Source organism: Panthera leo, chromosome B3 (assembly GCF_018350215.1).
Source record: "Panthera leo isolate Ple1 chromosome B3, P.leo_Ple1_pat1.1, whole genome shotgun sequence".
In the NCBI taxonomy this organism is placed as follows: domain Eukaryota; kingdom Metazoa; phylum Chordata; class Mammalia; order Carnivora; family Felidae; genus Panthera; species Panthera leo.
Window position 1 is genome coordinate 1,469,613 of NC_056684.1, and position 18,328 is coordinate 1,487,940.

The following is an 18,328-nucleotide window of genomic DNA, read 5'->3' on the forward strand; positions in this document are numbered from 1 at the left end:
GGGAAACCTGGGTGGCTCAGCTGGGGTGGGGGACCCTGGGTGGCTCAGCTGGGGTGGGGGGGGGAACCTGGGTGGCTCAGCTGGGGTGGGGGGGCAGCCTGGGTGGCTCAGCTGGGGTGGGGGACCCTGGGGGAAACCTGGGTGGCTCAGCTGGCGTGGGGGACCCTGGGTGGCTCAGCTGGGGTGGGGGGGGGGAACCTGGGTGGCTCAGCTGGGGTGGGGGGGCAGCCTGGGTGGCTCAGCTGGGGTGGGGGGACCCTGGGTGGCTCAGCTGGGGTGGAGGGGGAAACCTCGGTGGCTCAGCTGGGGTGGGGGGGGAAACCTGGGTGGCTCAGCTGGGGTGGGGGGGAAACCTGGGTGGCTCAGCTGGGGTGGGGGGACCCTGGGTGGCTCAGCTGGGGTGGAGGGGGAAACCTCGGTGGCTCAGCTGGGGTGGGGGGGCAACCTGGGTGGCTCAGCTGGGGTTGGGGGGGAAACCTGGGTGGCTCAGCTGGGGTGGGGGACCCTGGGGGAAACCTGGGTGGCTCAGCTGGGGTGGGGGACCCTGGGTGGCTCAGCTGGGGTGGGGGGGGGGAACCTGGGTGGCTCAGCTGGGGTGGGGGGGCAGCCTGGGTGGCTCAGCTGGGGTGGGGGACCCTGGGGGAAACCTGGGTGGCTCGGCTGGGGTGGAGGGGGAAACCTGGGTGGCTCGGCTGGGGTGGGGGGGGAAACCTGGGTGGCTCAGCTGGGGTGGGGGGGCCCTGGGTGGCTCAGCTGGAGTGGGGGGGAAACCTGGGTGGCTCAGCTGGGGTGGGGGACCCTGGGTGGCTCAGCTGGGGTGGGGGGGGGGAAACCTAGGTGGCTCAGCTGGGGTGGGGGGGCAGCCTGGGTGGCTCAGCTGGGGTGGGGGGGCCTGGGTGGCTCCGGGAGGACAGCTTATGCTGCTGCCAGCCATTCGGGGCACCGGGAGAACACCTAGGGAGGCTGTCTGCCTTGAGTGGCTGTGGGCTGCCGGCCGGAGGCTGGGGTGAGCCACCTTTCCTGTCCCCCTGTGTCCCCACCCTCAGTACATGTACTGGACGATGCTCCAGCAGCTGACCCACCACTCTGTCAATGGCTGCAACCTTCGGCCGGGGGACCTCTTGGCTTCTGGAACCATCAGCGGGCCGGTGAGTCTCCGAGGACCTTCGGGCCTGCCCCTGTGGCCGGGCGGTCCCACGAGGCAGGGGCTCGTAGGCTCTGTTAGGCGTCCACCCTGCAGCCGACACGCTCACCACATGCGAGGCTGTCTTCCCTTTCCTGCTGTGAAGGAGCCCGAAAGCTTTGGCTCCTTGTTGGAGCTGTCCTGGAGGGGAACGAAGGCCATCGACCTGGGGAACGGACAGACCAGGAAGTTTCTGCTGGACGGGGATGAAGTCATCATAACAGGTGAGGGCGGCCAGGCCTCGAGGGCTCCGTCCGACTTCTCTTGTCCGTGTGCCCCGTTGTGAGCGTGTGGCGCTCCAGGCCGGCCGAAGAGCCATCTGTCCTCCCTCGTCCCCACTCTGGCGTCCCCGGGCCCGCGTCTGCGTGTTCTGACCTCCCGCCTCCACCGGCCTTGGCCTTGGCTACCCAGGACTTTAAACCGCAGTCTCCACAGGGGGGACGCTCTGGAATGCGGTGACTGCCCTGGGATGGGAAGGTCACCACCCTCACCTCTGCATGGTGCAAGCCGCCCCCCCACCCCCCTCGCTTCCCTGGGTCATTTCCTCTGCTTTGGTTCAGGGTGTGAGATGGGTGGGAGCCCCTGAAGCTCCAGTGGCAGAGATACCCCTGGTGTCGGGTCCAGCTCACTGCCTGGGGCTGCTCCTGTGTCCCCGGGCTTGCTCCTCTGCAGGGTGAGGCTGTGTGCCTGGGCGGGCTGGCAGGTGCAGCGTGCTGGGCAGGGGGCAGCTTCCCATTCTGTGGGTGGGGTGGGGTGGAGAGTAGCCCGAAGGTGGTTTCCAGGGAAGGGCCGGTGAGGTCGGCATGCTGGGACCCGGGTTCCAGAGAAGGAGTTACGCTGTCACCTTCTGTGTCCACAGTTGGAGGTGGGGGCGCTGGCTTTCCCCCCTGTCCAGGGCTCAGTGACGTGCCCTGACCTCTCGGGTCCCTCCATCCCTGCGTGGATGCACCTGTGCCTAGCTTTCCTCTGGACCCAGCAGCAGCACCTGGGGGCTCGGGAAGACCCTGGGGTCCCCGCTCGTCTGGGTGTGGCTCCTGCCCTCCCCCGGACCGGTGGGCTCAACCGGGCCAGCTTCGCCCCTCAGGGGACAGTCACCGTCTTAGTTGTCCCTGGGTGGTGGCCGGGGATGCCGCTGAGCGTCCTACACCGGACAGCCCTTCATAACGAGTGACATCTGTCCCCGGATGTCACTCCCGCTGGGGTAGAGAGAACCCCATCTTGGCCACCTGCTGTGCCAACAGTAAATGGGGAGGGAGCGGCCAGCCTCACGCCCCAGGATGGCTCGTCGTGGACCCTTGTTCGGGTAGCAGGTGGTGCGTTAGTGGGGGTGGCGGGGCCCCGGTGACGAACGGAGCACCCGTGTCGAGTTGGGGGGCGGAGGGCAGGGTCCCCACCGGGAGGAGGGCCCTCTACAAATGCTGCTTCCGTGCTCTCCCCTGGCTGCCGGCGTCTCGTCCCCTCTCCCCGTCGGGTAGCAGGTGGGGCCCCTGATTTGGGGCCCGTCTGCAGCGGGGGGGGGATCTGGTGGTGTCTTTGTGTGAGCCAGGGTCACGGGCCAACCCCGGCAGGGGGTCACGGTCACCACCGCCTGGCGCAGCCCTCTTCAGCTCCTCTGGCCTCCACGCGGCCTGGGGTCCCGGGGGTGCGATCCAGTCTCGGGGCCCTGGGGCCCGAGGCCTCACGCCGACGCGTCTGTGTGTCCGTCCATGTCCTCCAGAGCCACGCTGGGCTCCCTTCAAGACAGCGGTAACGTGTCACTGTCTGGCTGGAAGCTGGTCCGTGTCCCCTCAGTGGCCTCAGAACACGGCTCGTCGGGGCTCTCAGCCCCCCGCCCCCTCCCCCGGCAGCTTCCGGAACAAGTGCGCCACACTCGTCTCCCGCCCGGGCCTGGGTGCCTCCCGTTCCCTCAGTGTCCCGGTGAACTCCTATCCACCCATCAGATCCCAGCCCAGATGCCCCCTCCTCTCTGCTCCCGTGTCCTCCCTGCTGAGTCCGGTCCGCACAGGCCCTTCCGCTGAGCAGACCCTCGCCGTTGTTTCGGGGCATCGAGGGCCCGGAGCTCCCACCTACGGAGCATCGCGCCGGGGGCCTCACCCAGATAGTGCGTCCAACCCTCACGACCCCAAGAGAGGGGCCGCGCTCAGAGGCCGAGCGTGCGGCCCCCGTCCCTCGCTCGCAACCGCCACAGCAGCTGGCACCCGCTGGGCGTTCGCGGGTCCCGTGTGTCAGGTGTGGCAGCCCGTGGCAGCCCCCGCCGTGGGTACTGTCCCGCGATCTGCTTCGCAGATGAGGAAGCTGGGTTCTGGGGGGCCCCTGGCCACGGAGCGGCCAGGCACTCCGTCAGCAGACGTGCGGTTTGACCCCAAACGCGCTTGGGGGCGGAGCGCGCCCGTCAGCAAAGCCGCGGGTCCGGTGCTCCGGAGGGTCCCTGGCGGCAGGTGCACCTACCGTTCCGTGTCCGCGCCCCCGCGGCTCGGCTCAGCTCCGGGAGGGTCGCTCTTCGTTGCCCGTCGTGTTTGTCGTGCTGCCGAGGGCCCAGCTGCGCGCCTGACCCTGTCCTCCTCCACCCCAGGGCACTGCCAGGGGGACGGGTACCGCGTCGGCTTTGGCCAGTGTGCCGGGAAAGTGCTGCCCGCTCTCCTGCCCGCGTGAGGCTCTGCGCATCCCGGACGTGAGCTCACCGCCCCTGCCCGGGGATCCCCGCCGTCCGCGGCCGCGGGCCTGGCTCCTTGTTCAGTGGTAAATAAAGCCGTCGTGCTCGGTGTCCACGCTCGAAGCCCCGTGCCGTCCGTGTGACCTCCACTCGTGCCCTTGATTGGACCCACAAGTCAGGGTGTGTCCCACCTCACGGTCTCCGCGGTTGACCAGCGAGGCTCATCGGTTACCGTTCCTATGAGACACCCCGGCCCTCCCCGCGCTCGCTGGTGTGGAAACAGCGGCACCTGCATTAGAGTCCTCCGAGAAACAGAGACGGTAGGATGTGATGTATGTAGAGAAATGCATTTTAAGGAATTACTCGTGATTGTGCAGGCCGGCAAGTCCAGAATCTGCAGGGTGGGCCGGAGGCTGGAGGCCCAGGGAACAGCTACAGTGTGAGCTCGAAGGTGGTCTGCTGCAGAATTCCCTCTCCTTCTGGGGAGAGCAGGCCTTTTTCTCCTAAGGCCTTCACCTGATGAGATGAGGCCCACCCACATTATGATGGAAGGTGGTCTGGTTTACTCAAAGTCCACCCGCTTAAATGTTCACCTCATCTAAAACATGCCTCCACAGCAGCCTCTAGACTAACGTTGGCCCAAACCTGCGGGTACCATGGCCCGGCCAAGTGGACACGTAAAATCATCATAGCACCCCACACATCCAGTATTTCTTGGGGGGCTGCCTCATGGGGGCACGTGAGGAGCAGACTTGGTTCACGGGCTCCGTGGCTGTCTCAGCACATGGCGAACCTTGGGCAGACCCCCCAAGTTGTGGGCCCACACACCTGAACTGAACAGATGCCAGGGCAGAAAAGGGGCCAGGGGGCTAGCTTTCCTTCCCTCGTTGGCCCACAAGACCCATAAGGATCCGGAGAGGGAGCCCCGCCCCATGTCCTCCGCCCTGCCCACGACAAACATGCAGCCCCAGTCCCAGCCTGGTTCCTTGAGCCCACGGTGACTTTTCTTGAGCCGGACGGATCTCATGCCAGAGCCTGTCTGTCAGATCATGCCATTCATTCATTCATTCATTCATTCATTCATTCATTCTGTCTTCATCAAGTATCTTCTCTGTGTCAAGCACCGTTCTGGGCACATAAGACACAGCACAGAATAACCCAAACCTCTGCTCTTGTGATGTTCACATTCCAGTGGGGGGCAGACAATAAGTGAAGGGGCAAGGAGAAGACCCCCAGTGTGCAGGAGAGTGTAAGTCCTCTGGAGCACTGGGGGGCGTGGATGCTATAAACAGGGGCTCAGAGAAGGCCTTAGTGTCTTGGGTTCTAAGTGCTCTTCTGCCAGATGGCCGGAGGCAGTGAGGGAGCAAGCCGGTCGGAGGTCTGGAAAGGGAATGCTCCAGGCAGAGGGACCGGCCAGTACAAATCCCCGGGGATGAAGCATGCTTCTCATTTCCGGGAACATTCCAGGGCCCGGAACCGTGGCGTTCGGAAGGCAACGCCACAGCGACACCGAGGGCCCACGTTGCTCGTCCCCACACGTGTTTTTCATCCTCACGGTGCCACAGGCTGCTGGAGCTCCAGCCAGCACGCCCGAGTTCCAGGTGCACAGAAAAAGAAGATGAAGAGGTGGAGGCTGGGGCGGGGGGGCGGGGGATGGAAGCAGCCCCCCTTCCGGCTGAGCTGTGTCGCTCACGCGGCCGTCCCGGGCGCGCAGCACCACACCGTTGGCGGGAACCTGGTGACAAGACCATACCTCACCGCAGGGAAGTCTGGGGATGTCCCCTTTTAGCTGCGTTCATGGTTTCTCCAGTTCAAGCCAGGGTTCAGTTGCTAAAGAAGGAGGGGAGCAGGGATACCGGCGGGGGGGGGGGGGGGCGCCGCCAGTAGCCTGCAGCCCGCAGGCTGGGCAGAGGCTTTGCGCTCTGAGGCTGACCTGCTCTTGCCCAGGCGACTCTTGCCACGGTCTCCAGTCTCGGCCGGTTTCGGCCGAAGATCCTGTGCAGCGCAGACGGCCGCAGACCACCCAGACCCCTACCCTCCAGACAAGACTGATCCAAATACCCTCTGAGTTTGGAAGGCCAGCCCCTTCCTGGGGGGTTTCCTCCGCTCCTGGGGGCCGGTGCCCCAGGACCACGTCCGTGTCTGTCGCTCCCCCGAGATCCCCGCTCTCCAGCTGGGTTTTGAGATCGCTCCTTTAGTTCCGTCTCCTGGCTCCAGTCTGCACGCGTGACCGTCTTTTCCTTGAAGGCCTCGCGTCTACATAGCAGAACAGCTGGTGCGCACGTCGGGGCCCCCGGAGGTCTCCGGCTGGCGGACGGAAGTCGTTTGAATCATTATCGGTCCATTTGGCCCCGCTGGCGCCAGAGAATGCTGATCCCAGCCGTTGAAGTCACACGGGTCTCGTTGAAGTCACACGGGTCTCGCGCCTCGCTTGAAGTGCCCCGGGGGCAGGCGGTGCCGTGGAAATCTGCGGGACCGGAGCATCAGGGAGCCTAGACGCGGGGCCGGTGGGGCCGGCCGGGATCCGTGCAGCCAGAGCGGCGGGTCTCAACACGGGTCCATCCGGGACCCCGTCCAGCAAGGACTGCTCCTTGGGCCTGGCTGCTCTCCTGGGTCCGGAAGTGCCTCGGGCAGCCCAGGGGACAAGGGAACCAGTGGTCTTTGCGCCCCGAGGCAAACCGCTCCCGGTTCCGCCTCTTTCGTTCCTGCTTCCTGTCCCTCGCGGCCCCTGGCGAGGGTACACGGATGAGCCACGAGTTCTGCGACCCAGGGTAGAATCCGTTTGAGACGCGCCCTGAGCAGGAGGGCCAAGGCCAGAGGGGTTTCTGGCGGGATGGTCACACTGGGGGTGCCGGCTGGACTCGGGGGCACCCCACTGCCCTGGGCCCGGTGGAGCCCCTGTCGCTCCTGCGCAGGGCGGGGAGGGAGGAGAGCCCCTTTGCCTCCAGCGCCCCCCGCCCCTGCCCTGCACCCTCTCCCTGACACTGGTCCAGCTTTGAGTGCTGCTGCACAGCTAGAGCGGGCCGGGTGAGGCTGGCCTCCGGCTGTCCTCTCCTTGGGGACAAGGGAGCTTTAGGGCTTTAAGTATGGTGAGGATTGTTTCTCCCAAGATTCTACAACTGGAAAAGATAAGACAAAATAGGCCGAGAGAGGAGGATTAGGGCCTGAGGTCCCTGGTGGGGGGGAACACCCGTTCTGGAACAATGCTGGGAGTGCCCGGCCACAGCCGCCCCCCTCGGGAGAAGGTTTCTCTTAACAATGTGCCAGACCTTACCTACCCCCTCAGGTTTCCCCCAGGAATGTGACCGAAGGCCTCAGTGTGGCCTCAGACCACCCCTTACCCAGCGGAGCAGAGCACCCAGCGCCTAGAGTTGTGCCCCCAGTAAGGGTGGGACCTGGGAAGGCGCGAGGGGGAGGGGAGAGGGGAGGAGAGACCAGGACCTTCTGCGGCGAGGACCCCCGCCTAGAGTCCTCAGGCGTTCACTCCCGACTGTCCCCCGTCTGTACACAGGGCTTTCCTACCACTCTCCCGGTCTCATCTGTTCTAATAAACTTTTGCCAGCGGCTCGTTTTGTGCGGGGACAAAGCGGCGGGACAGCCGGTCCCGGGTATTGTGGTAAAAACTCCCGCAACAGTCCCTCGCGCAGAATGGATCTCAAAAGAGGTTCTATTTTCATTTTCTTTCTTTCTTTAATTTGGAGGCATATTAAAATTTTTTTTTCAGGTTTATTTACTTATTTTGAGAGAGAACAAATGGGGGAGGGGCAGAGAGAGAGAGGGAGACAGAGAATCCCAAGCGGGCTCCACGCTGTCAGCACAGCCTCGAACCCACGAACCGTGAGATCGTGACCTGGGTGGACGTTGAGATCACGACCTGGCTCATCCGACTGAGCCCCTCCAGGCGCCCCGGGGGGCATATACTTTCTAAGGACCTCAGGAAAAATTCCCATGGGGGGATTGCCTTCCAAAGTGTGCATCTGTGTCCTGTATGTGTCCCTCTCTGTCCCTCCCCTCAGCAGTGCCCCCGGCCTGAGGGAGAGGCAGAAAGGACTCCCAGATGCCCCTGACGAACGGGAGAGGGCAGAGTGGAGGCTTCCTGGCAACGCGTTTGTTTTTCGTGGTCGCACAGACTAATAACGCTGTGCCGAGAGCACACCCAGAGGCTGGGCAGTGGGTCCTTTCCTGGGGGGACAGGGGGATGGGGACGGAACATGTCTGCGGCCACCGAGGACTTGACCCCAGAGATCAACAGACCGCTGCTGTCTGTGACGATCCGAGCCACGTCTTCCTTCTCTAGATGTGGGGCTCCCGAGGGCAGAGTTGTTGGCTGTTGCTGCTGGAAGGTTCTCCAGCACCTAGCACTGACCCGCCAGCACGTGGCAGGCACTTCGCCTACATTTGCCGAACAGATGAATGGATCCCGGGAGACCACGAGCGACGGGATTCTGTTGTATTCACAGATCCACCCCCTGAAGCCAGGGACCCGTGGAGGCTCCCTTCTGCCTCGACGTTTCAAAGCTCAAGCTCGACGTTGAAATAAAACACATTCTCTTCTCCTACCTTGACATGCTTTGATAAGGATGAGACAAAATTTCAAAGCTATCTACGGCGTTTGAGGGTTGAAAAGGGGCAACATAGCAAACTAATTTATCTTCCTTTTTTTTCAACTGAAGTTTAATTAATTAATACCCAGTGACCTGTTGCATTCGGACGTACGGTACAGGGATTCGAATCCCATACGCCACCCGGTCGTCGCGATCCCCTGTCTCACCCCACCCCCTCCCCTCTGCTGACCACCAGTCTTTTCTTTGCATCAGACACAACAGTTTGATCGCTGTACCTGAACAGTGTTGGCCGTTTCGGATCACCCCTGAAGACCTACAGATACATGACTTGTTTCACAAACGTTTTCCAAGAAAGTTTTAAGGTTTATTGCCTTCATTTCCTTGGAATCACTATTTTGTCATAGCCAGGCTTTTCGCACAACGTGGGCTTTATTGACAGACGAATCTCCGTGATTAAAAAAGTAAACCGACTTGTACTCAGAACATACAAAAGGCAAATATTTTCACCCAAACCCTTAAGGTTAAAAATTGCAAAACTAAAGTTATCCTCTGTGCGTTTTCTGCGTTAGTTTTCTTTGATAATATTGAAACTTTCCACTAAAATGAAAGGCACGACGTAAATTGTACCTGAAGAATGTTAACGCTTCATATCAAAACTATTTAAATCAAGCTGAAATGTTTAAATTTGTTTAAAAAAAGAGTTAAATCCTTTCACGTACGTCTCATAAAAGTAACACCCTTTGCAGTCCTGGTGTTCACCCTCCCCCTCGCTGCCAAAGTAAATAATTCGTATCGCTCGTCATCTGTTAGGAAGAGATCTGTGTAGAGATCGATTGATAGGAATCAGGTAATACTGTGAAATGTGCCCTCACTGCCACGTGCAGCTGTCGTGAATACCAGGCTAATTTGTGAGGGTTTCCAGAAGCACAAATCGGAAAGAGAGCAAGAAAATAGATACTTGGTACAACGGCAAAATGCCCCCAGTTGGGGCAAGAACCAGTTGCTTCCGTCCTGGGCGCCGCCTCCCTGAAGCCCGCCGGCGTGTCTCACGGGAGGGGCACCGAGGGTGCAGGTTGGGTGACACCAGGCAGACTCTCCGGGGACAGAGGGGCCCCCGTGACCCCTTACGGGGATCTGTGCGTGGCCGTTTGTAATACGCTGGCCCCCGAAGCACGAGTCCCAAGGAAGGGCCCCCTCGCCCCCCTCTCTGGGCCCCACGTCGTCTCTGGTATTTTCTGTGTAAACGAAGACACGCGTCCCTCTCGCACCTCCAGCTGGGCGGCGGAGCTGAGACCCGGCTCCGGAACTTCGAGCCTCCGGGGGAATCACGGCGCAGCGGTTGGAACTCTGGCCTTGACCCGGGGCAGGGGGCTTCTCCGGGCGGGGCTGTGCCTTACTCCTGCGTCCAAACCGCTGTCACACGGGAGCTGCTCACAAGTGTGGGGGGCGTTGTCACGTCTGGGAGCCCGGCTCCAAGGTCTTCTGGGTCCTAGCAGCGCCTCACCTGGCGATCCGCGAGGAGGAAGGATGTGCTCGCAGGACGTCTGTTCCAGCTCCCGCCTCCTGGGTGTCCAGCCTCTCGGCCTGGGGTCACTGTTCCGAGTCCCCGTCTGCTTCTGGGGTGAAGCCCCACCTCTCCGCACCTCGTGGGCTCAGGGCTGTGCGGGGGCTGGGGGGCTTATCGAGCATGACAAGGGGGGTGCCGGCCGGCTGCTTCCGTGTGTGTGGTCAGGCCGAAGGGCTGTCAGCTCTGTGGACCCCCTTGACTGTGTGTCAGACCAGAAGACGCTCCTTTTCCTGGAGGAGGGGATTCCCAGGACGAGGCAAGGCCCCTGTGTCCGGGGCAGCCGGGCGGGGGCGGGGGGGGGGGAGTGGACCACCGCACAGAAGCAGCCCAGGGGGCATCGAGGACTGCTGCTCCCGGCCCCTTTCCCGAACTCTCGAAGTCAGAAAGCTGGTTTTGGTGCACGAGCGGGGCCGTGCCTGAGGTCTGCTGCAGGGACAACCCCGAGGGCCCGATGCGGTTTCCGCCCCGTCCTCCTCTCCAGCCTTCCCTGCCCTGTCTCGTCCCGGGAGGCCACCCCTGTGGATGACATCACCCAGGCTCCTGTCCTGCGGCTCCTGGCTGGCGGGGGGCGGCAGAGGAGAAAGTGCAGAGGGAGAAAGCGGTCGGGGGTATTTGTTCTCTGCACCCCCTCCCTTCTGGGCCATGGTGTTGGGGGCCTGTGTCCCCCTGTGTCCCTCCACCGTGGCTCACGGCTCCCAAAGAGAGCGTGGCCACCGCCCTTGCTGGATTCGGGGGCCACTGTCCCTCCCCAGGCAAGCGGTGACAACAGCTTCTCACTGTCCCCAGTCCTGGCTGACTCACCATCCCTGCTGGTTCTCTTAAACTCGTCTACGCTTCTGCAAATAGTCCTGAAATTAAGCCGCCCTCGGTGAATGCTGGGAGTACGCGAGGGGGTGCCTGGAGTGTCCCTGCAATACTGCGGACAAAGGAGCCTGAAGGCAGGAGCCCCCCGGACTTCACTGATGCTGGGTTCCGCGGACTGGGAGGGGCCGGGCGGTGGTGCCTTGAGGACCCAGCACGGCAGGAGACCCGATGGTTCGGGGGTGTCTGGGGCAGACAGGGGCACCGTCTCCCCTGCCTGGAAGGTCCCGGAGCCAAGGGATGGAGACAGAAGTGAATCTTCCCACTATTAAACCTAACGACCCACGTACAGAATTTCTGCTTCTCACCCTTGTCTCCTTGGACCCGGTGGCTTTGAAAATTCTTTGGGAGGCTGGGGTGCCTGGGTGGCTCAGTCAGTTAAACGTCCGACTTCGGCTCAGGTCATGATCTCACGGTCTGTGGGTTCGAGCCCCGCGTCGGGCTCTGTGCTGACAGCTCGGAGCCTGGAGCCTGCTTCCGATTCTGGGTCTCCCTCTCTCTCTGCCCCTCCCTGCTCACTCTCTCTCTCTCTCAAAAATAAATAAACATTAAAAAAATAAAAACACAACTCTTCGCGAGGGAGAGGAAGTGCGTCCCCCAGGGGTACACGGGTGTGGGTCTGTCAGGCTAGAAACCGAGATCCTCCTGTGGTCATTCGGGCTGCCTCGTGTTGAACGCGGGGGCAGAGAAGGGGCTCACCGTGCCGCCGGGGGGTCCCATCCCAGGAGCCGTGGGAAGCGGGGTTCCCTCCACACAGCCGGGGCAAGCGGCTCCCTGGGGACCCCCGTCCCGTGCCCCCCACTTCTGCAGGTCTGAGGTGGGGGCGTGAACTCGGATCCTAACAGACTCCCCGGCGACACTGACGTTCTCTGTCCCGAGACCAGGGTCGGGCGGTGTTGCCCTAGCGTGCTCCGAGCTTCCAAACACGCCTCCACGTGAGGCCTTCAGACCCCTTCACGTTCCCTGTGGGCCTGTAGAAGCTGGCGGCCCAAGGAAGACCGGGCACCAGGAGTCTGGATCCTCCACAGATGAAGGTTTGGGAGATTCCAGCAGATAGAATACTCCCGAGAGCCAAGGGAACGCGGGAGGTGAGGGGTCGCGGAGAAGGTGCTGGAAAATGACACCACGCTTCAAGCCCCAGGCCCGGAGGGGAGGGCCGTAGCAGCTGTGCGTTATAGGAACCGTTGCGTTTACTCACCTAGAGGGGGGTACGGTCCGGGTGGGCAGTGGGCCCAGGTCGGTATCGCCCCTCCCCCGCCCAGACAATATGGCGGCAGATGGACCTTCGTCCCCCTACGTGGAGGGCATATAATTTTTCCCCATCCAAGCAGAGTTCATGAACGGATGCTGAATGTAATAGGGGTGGGTTGTACTCGTTACGTTTTGTTCGCTCCAGAACGCTAACAGACACGAACCGCTTCACCCGGGGCTCCCAGACCATCAGGTTCTGTTGTTTTTGGCTGATGGAAGGTCCAGAGGAGAGACTGGACGGGGGAGTGTCGAGGTCAAGGTATGCGTTTCCCTCCACGCTCTTCCTGCTGGGCTGTAGTTCGGGCACAAGTCTTAACCGTCTCCCTGTGGCCACGGCTCCTGCCGGGTTCTGAGAACATTCCTTCTCCTTGCCACGTCAGGCCAAGCTGGCCACGGCTCCCCCCCGTGGCCTGTGTGGTGCTCTGCCATCCGGTGTCGCTTCCCTCAGCCCTGCCTGACCTCTGAATAGTCTTTCGTTAAGCCCTCGAAGCATAAACGCTTTGGCTGTGCCCTCTGCTTCCTGCCGGGACGCTGACTGATTCAGGGCCCAGACAGAAACCCCGCGGGAGGGAGGGAGAGCCTTAGCTGGTGACCGTCCAGGAGTGACACGCAGGGGGAAGGCTGGCAGAGCCGAGGCCGTGTGTCCCCCTGGATGCAGATGACCTGTGTGTGCCCAGGGAGCTCAGCTGGGGCACCCGTCCGCAGGCCGGGCCATGGGCCAGGGGGCCCCGCAGGGTGTCACCCATCACAGGACCAGTCCACAGGACCGGTCCTCAGCGGCGAGACCGCGGGGCGGGAAACCACACCGGCTTGGCAGTCCTCTCCGGCTGGTGTTGGAAGCAGGACGGGCCCCTTTAAGGTTGGGTTGACCTCGAGGTCTGGGATGATGTTTGGGCGAGGGAGACCCGCGTCTCTCGATTCAATGAAACCACGTAGACGCGAGCAACTAGTTGGAAAAGACCCAACAGAGACGGTGAAATTGATGCTGCGAGCTGGTGAAGCTCGTGGCCCGTTGCTCAGGTCGGCCCGTCTGTGCGTCCTCAGGGGCCGTGTTTCCCCCGCTGACTGTCGTCCTGGTGTCCTGCTTCTGCCCGTTTTTGTTACCCCCCCTGCACTCCGTCGCACCGCCCACCATGCAGGTGGCCCCAGACACCACGCCAAAGGGGTTGTGTGTCAGACTTTACTGAGGGTTTGGAGTAACGGGGAGGGATTGTAGCAGAGCCCTTCTCCCGTTCTGTGCGGCGGGGAGTTTCTGTCTGGTCCCAGTTTCCCTTAAGCCTCGAGCTGTGGCCAGCTCCACATGCCTCTCTCTCTCTGCTTCCATTCCCTCTCTGCCAGCTTCCAGTCTTCAAAAACGCTGCTCATTTCTTTTGCGGGACGGTTTCTCTCTCCATCCACAACCCCAGAGCTCACCTCAACTAGCCAGGAACTGGCTCAGACGATCTGATTGCAGAAGACCCCCCTCCTCCTCCCGTAGCATCAGGGAGTAGCGGCAGATGCCCGGAGTTCCCCTTAACGGGGCCAAAGGCTTAGACAGGCGTCCCTGGCCTACGGCTTTCTTAGGTGGAGGGGGTGTGGTTCGAACATTTATTCCCCGCTGTCCTGAGCGAGCTCTCGGCCTTCGTCACCTGCGTATCCTGGCACATGCAGAACAGGGAAAATGAAAGCGATCCAAGCACTTCCTAATGGGAATGTGGACAGTGCACCAGACGGCTCGTCCACGGCCACCGAGAGGGTAACGGGGAAGGCCGTGGCAGCGGGCTCCAGAGGTAATGTTAGGAGAGAGTAGGGTTTTAGATTATGTAGCTGATGACATTTCTAAGGAGTATATCTTGCATTCGGGCAAGGGTCAGAAGAGGGCGTATGGATACACAGTGAAAATCGCTGTTTGACGGGAGGCTTGGATGGGGCGTGAGTTTTTTATTTTTCATCTTTTCTGAAATATTCTTCCCTCTTGCCACCAAAACCAAACAACAACAACAACAAACCAGTCCAGAGAGACGGTGGGAAACACCCACAGATGTTAAGTGTGGAAAAGAGGGAGGTGGGGCCAGGGACCCCGGGGGCCGTGCTTCTCTAACTCCCATGTGCCCGGCCGGCACTCAGCGGGTCTCGCCCACAGGTTCCTGGGCGCCACCCCCCAGGGACGCTGGCCCCGCAGGTCTGGGGTGGGGCCCGGGTTCTGGATTCCCAGCATGCTCCTCACCTCTGGAGATGCACTCTGTCTCTCACCACAGTTCGGGTGGCACGGCCCTAGGGCGCCTGATCGTCACTCCTGAGGATTCTGAAGTACCTCCAGCCAAGGCCTTCCAGAACTTTCTTTGCTCCTGGGGCTTGCTATTAACTGACGGGGAGACGGCGCTCATTCACGCTGCAAATCCATGCCGATGTGCTTTTGACAGAAGTGCGTGTCTCTGAGGGAGGCTGCACAGTGAAGGCTGCTGCTGGGCCTGGGGCAATGCACAAGGTCCTTGCTCTAGATCCTTCTCTCAGACAGAGCCTCCGGCGCATCTGGGCTGGCCGCCTCTCCCAGCTGTCCCTTTGTGCGTCCCACCTAGCGTGTGCGTGCGTGTGTGGGGGGAGGACAGCCGGACAGGCCCCGGAACGTGCCTGAACAGCCGTGGTCTTGTTCATTTTCGGGGTCACCTGGTGGTGACGGTGCTTTGGAAACCTGTTGCCCAGGTGGCCCGGGTTGCAGGGGGGCCCGGAGCGGGGATGCCGGTGAGGGGAAGGGAGCATTGGGTTTCCCCACAGGTGCAGGTCTGTCCCTCGGGGGTGGCCGGCCACCCCTTGCAGGGACGGCATAGATGCCTGGGAGGAAGGGGCTTCAGGCAGTCCAGCCTAACTGCATACCGTATGTGCTTAAACGTATGACAATGACAGTTGTGTAAATCGATAGACACCATATCCCTTGAGGTCAGGTGCTGGAAGAGGTTGCTGTGAGTGTCCCTTTGACCAGGGGTCCTGGCCGGGAGATTTGGCTTTGGAAGCGGCCCCGGGAGGTTGAGGAGCTTCCAGGGTTCCAGGCTCTGCGGGGAGGGGGTCCCAGAGCGCCCGCGCTCCCGGCTCAGGCCCCTGGCTTCTCCCCGGGGTGGGGGAGTCAAGGAGGGCTCCTTCGTTCCGTCCTCATGACAACCTTGTGTCACAGGTGAGGGAATTGGGGCTCAGAGAGGCTGACCGAGCTGTTGGGGGTCCTGTAGCGAGGAAGGAACGGGGCCAGGATTCGGGACCAGCATTGCGGGCTCCGTGGTCACAGATGTGGGTGACGGCCGAGGGGGGGCTGATGGGACGGGAGGAGGCGGCACAACGTCGTGCGTACGTGTGAATTGGGCTATTTAAAAAGACGTGTAAAAAGAGCCTGGGAGAAATATATCAAAATGGTGGCTTTGGGGAGGTGGGATTATAGGTGTTATTTTCCCCTTTCCTTCTATTTTTCTGTATTTTCCCAAGCTCCCAAGGTGCACATTTCATCTATGACAGGAAAAATAGACCCCTCTGTGTTTTAGTTAAAAAAAAAAAAAAAAATACTGCCCGGAAGCAGCCCTGTGCCTTGTGAGAACGCCGGCCTCCACCTGCACACCCACCGGCCTCCGGGCCGGACTCGGGGTCAGGGGCCTGGCGCGAGTGCTGCTTTGCATGTTGAGGGCAGACGGTGTCCCCACAGCGAGGGCTCTGTTGCGTGATGGTGCGTGTCTGCCCCGGATCCCCTCCCAGAAGGTGCGCAGGAGCCAGGGACGGGGGCCACCCCGTCGTCCCACAGTGAGTCCCCGCGAGGGACGGCCTCCGCGGGCCTCCGGGGCCCGTGCCGTTGGCACGTCCAGGCTGGGCCACCCTCGAGCCCCCCTTGGCACCCCGCTCACTTCCCTCTGGGGCTCCAGAGGGAGCAGCGAACCGCCTATATCCCGACTCCACGGGCTTGTGGGCGGACAGCCGGGGGACATGGGGTGGCCAGGGACACGGGGCAGCCGGGGGACACGGGGCGGCCGGGGGACTCGGGCGGCCAGGGGACACGGGGCGGCCGGGGGACACGGGGCGGCCGGGGGACTCGGGGTCCCCCGGCCGCGCCTCAGTCATCCAGGTGCTGCTCCTCCCAGGTGGACGTGGGGATGGCGCTGTACGGGTCCATGATGACCTTGGCGCAGCGAATGATCATGACCACGAGGAAGAGGCAGAGGAGGACGAAGCAGGCCAGGGTCAGCCCTTTGTCCACGTCCACGAAGACGGGCTCGGGCGTGGGCTCCTCCTCCAGCCCGGGGTCGACAGGTACCATCTTCCACGCCTGCGGGGAGCCAGGGCTGTGGGGAGGCAGGGCCACAGTCCGGCCTGCCGGGGCGGGGGGAGGGGGGTCACGGCCCTGGAACGACCCCTCGCCGCCCGGCCCCTCCTGAGGGCGTGAGGGGCCCAGGACACACGCGTCCTCCCCGGGACCCAAAGGCCAACCTCGTGGGCGACCGCGGTCTGTGGCGGGGCCCGTGCCGCCCGGGCAGCGGGGACAGGTGACCGAGGACGGAGCTCCCGCACTTGTCCCCGCCGCCCGGCCCCGGGGAGGGCGATGTCATGACGCCTCTGGGTCTGCCCGGCGCCGACCCGGGGCGCTCAGAGCGGTGCAGGAACGAGGTCACGAGTGAGTTCGCTGCAGCAGCAGAAGCCGTTTGGCAGCGGAATGTCGAGCGGAACGTATGGACGGACCGCACAGGCCCCCCTGCACCGGACGGGGTCCCACGGAGGGTCTGCGCCCTCCCCCCACTGAGGGACAGGGGCGGAAGCCACAGGGGTCGTCAGAAGACCCGGTTGGGCGATCACAGGGACCCGCCTTGCGGGGGAATGTCAGATGACCGTCCCGCACGCCTTCACCTCCCTGCTGCGGGCGGTGACGAGGCCAGCGCGGTCAGGCCGTGTCCCAGGTGGGGATGCGCTCTGTGGTCCCTGGCCCCCGGGGCGGGGGGCCGTGCTCTGACGAAGGGGGTCTCCCCAGGGCAGGGCTGCTGTCCCCGCACACGTGGCCTCCGCAGGCCTCTCCCTCCGCTGGCGGGAGGCAGAGTGGGGACCAGTCTCCCCCGTCCCTCCGGACTTCAGGACCACACGGAGGTGAGCCTCGGGCCGGCGGGTCCCGGCACATCCATCACCGCTGGTGACCGTTCGTCCCCCTCGCTCAGATTCCCCCCCGTCCCCAGAGGGCACTGACCTGCCGGTCGGAGCGGTCACCACGTCAGAAGGGCTGCCGGGTGGCCCGCACTCTGGGTCAGGCTGCTCTGGGAGGGAGCCAGCGACAGCGGTGGCCTTTCACTCAGTCGCGGGCACCTGTGCGGGCGGCAGCTGCAACAGAAGAGGACGAGAGCCCGTCACTTCCTGGGACACGCGGCCCTGGTGCCACCTGGTCTGGCAGGAAGGGCTGACCCGGTGGCTCTTCACCGGGCACGGTGCCGGGGCCGAAGGCTTTATTCTAGTGCCGCTTTTTCAATCTCCTTCTTTCTTTCAAAAGCTATAGCGTTTCAGGGGCGCCTGGGTGGCTCAGTCGGTTAAGCCTCTGACTCTTGATCTCAGCTCAGGTCTCGATCTCGGGGTCATGAGTTCAAGCCCACATTGGGCTCCGTGCTGGGCGTGAAGCATTTATTAATAAATAAAATAAAAATTACAGCGTTTTACAATTTCTCGTAAAGTATACGTCACGTAAGATTTTCCACGGTGTGCATTTCAGGGGCACTAAGGACACCGGCAGCGTTGGGCCACCCACCAGCCCCACCGTCCGCCTCCCGAAGTCTTCATCCTGCAAAACTGAAACTCGGTCGCCATTAAACAGCCGGCCCCCGGCACCCACCACCTCCTTTCTGTCTCGGTGCACTTGGCTCCTCTCGGGACCTCACGGGAGTGGATGCTGCAGCCTCTGTCCCTTTCTGGCGGCATCGTGTCCACCAGGCTCATCCTGCGGTGGCAGCCGTCGGGCCCTCCTTCCTTGCTAAGCTGGGTAATATTCTGCTCCGTTCCTCCACGGACGGGTAGGTGGGCTGCTTCCAGCCCTTGGCCGTTGCGGACGATGCTGCCGTGAATCTGTGCGCGCGGATGTACTTGTTCCTCCTTGTTAGCTACTATCTTGAACACAACTCATCACTATTTTTTAAAGACCACATCTGATAACTCTAATGTCTAGGTCATCCGTGGGTTTGCTTGTACAGTTTTTTCTTTCTTTGGTTCAGTTTCTTTTTTTCTTTTTAATTGTTTTTAACATTTATTCAGTTGTGAGAGCGAGA

General features: G+C 62.2%; 2 protein-coding genes across 5 annotated transcripts in view; one reads left to right on the forward strand and one right to left on the reverse strand.

The window, feature by feature from the left end:
* FAH (fumarylacetoacetate hydrolase) overlaps positions 1-17,952 on the forward strand; it is a 37,023-nt gene extending 19,071 nt beyond the window's left edge. Inside the window, exons 12-14 of one of the 4 annotated variants that reach the window (XM_042940815.1) lie at positions 1,047-1,148; positions 1,290-1,407; positions 17,779-17,952. In XM_042940815.1, the coding sequence (XP_042796749.1) occupies positions 1,047-1,148; positions 1,290-1,407; positions 17,779-17,876 (318 nt within the window). In that variant the 3' untranslated portion in view covers positions 17,877-17,952. Of the gene's footprint in view, positions 1-1,046; positions 1,149-1,289; positions 1,408-3,755; positions 3,960-8,133; positions 8,626-8,653; positions 9,053-17,778 lie in introns of those variants that run through there. The other 3 variants (XM_042940818.1, XM_042940817.1, XM_042940816.1) reach the window with 3 other exon arrangements.
* CTXND1 (cortexin domain containing 1) lies at positions 16,147-16,357 on the reverse strand. The gene has a single exon (XM_042940819.1). The coding sequence runs from the start codon at positions 16,348-16,350 to the stop codon at positions 16,147-16,149; it is 204 nt and encodes a 67-aa protein (XP_042796753.1). The 5' UTR covers positions 16,351-16,357.
* Positions 17,953-18,328: the final 376 nt, after the last annotated feature.

What these genes read in the sequence shown, in the direction of transcription:
- CTXND1 (XM_042940819.1), bottom strand. Translation starts at nt 16,350, where the DNA reads ATGGTACCTGTCGACCCCGGGCTGGAGGAGGAGCCCACGCCCGAGCCC.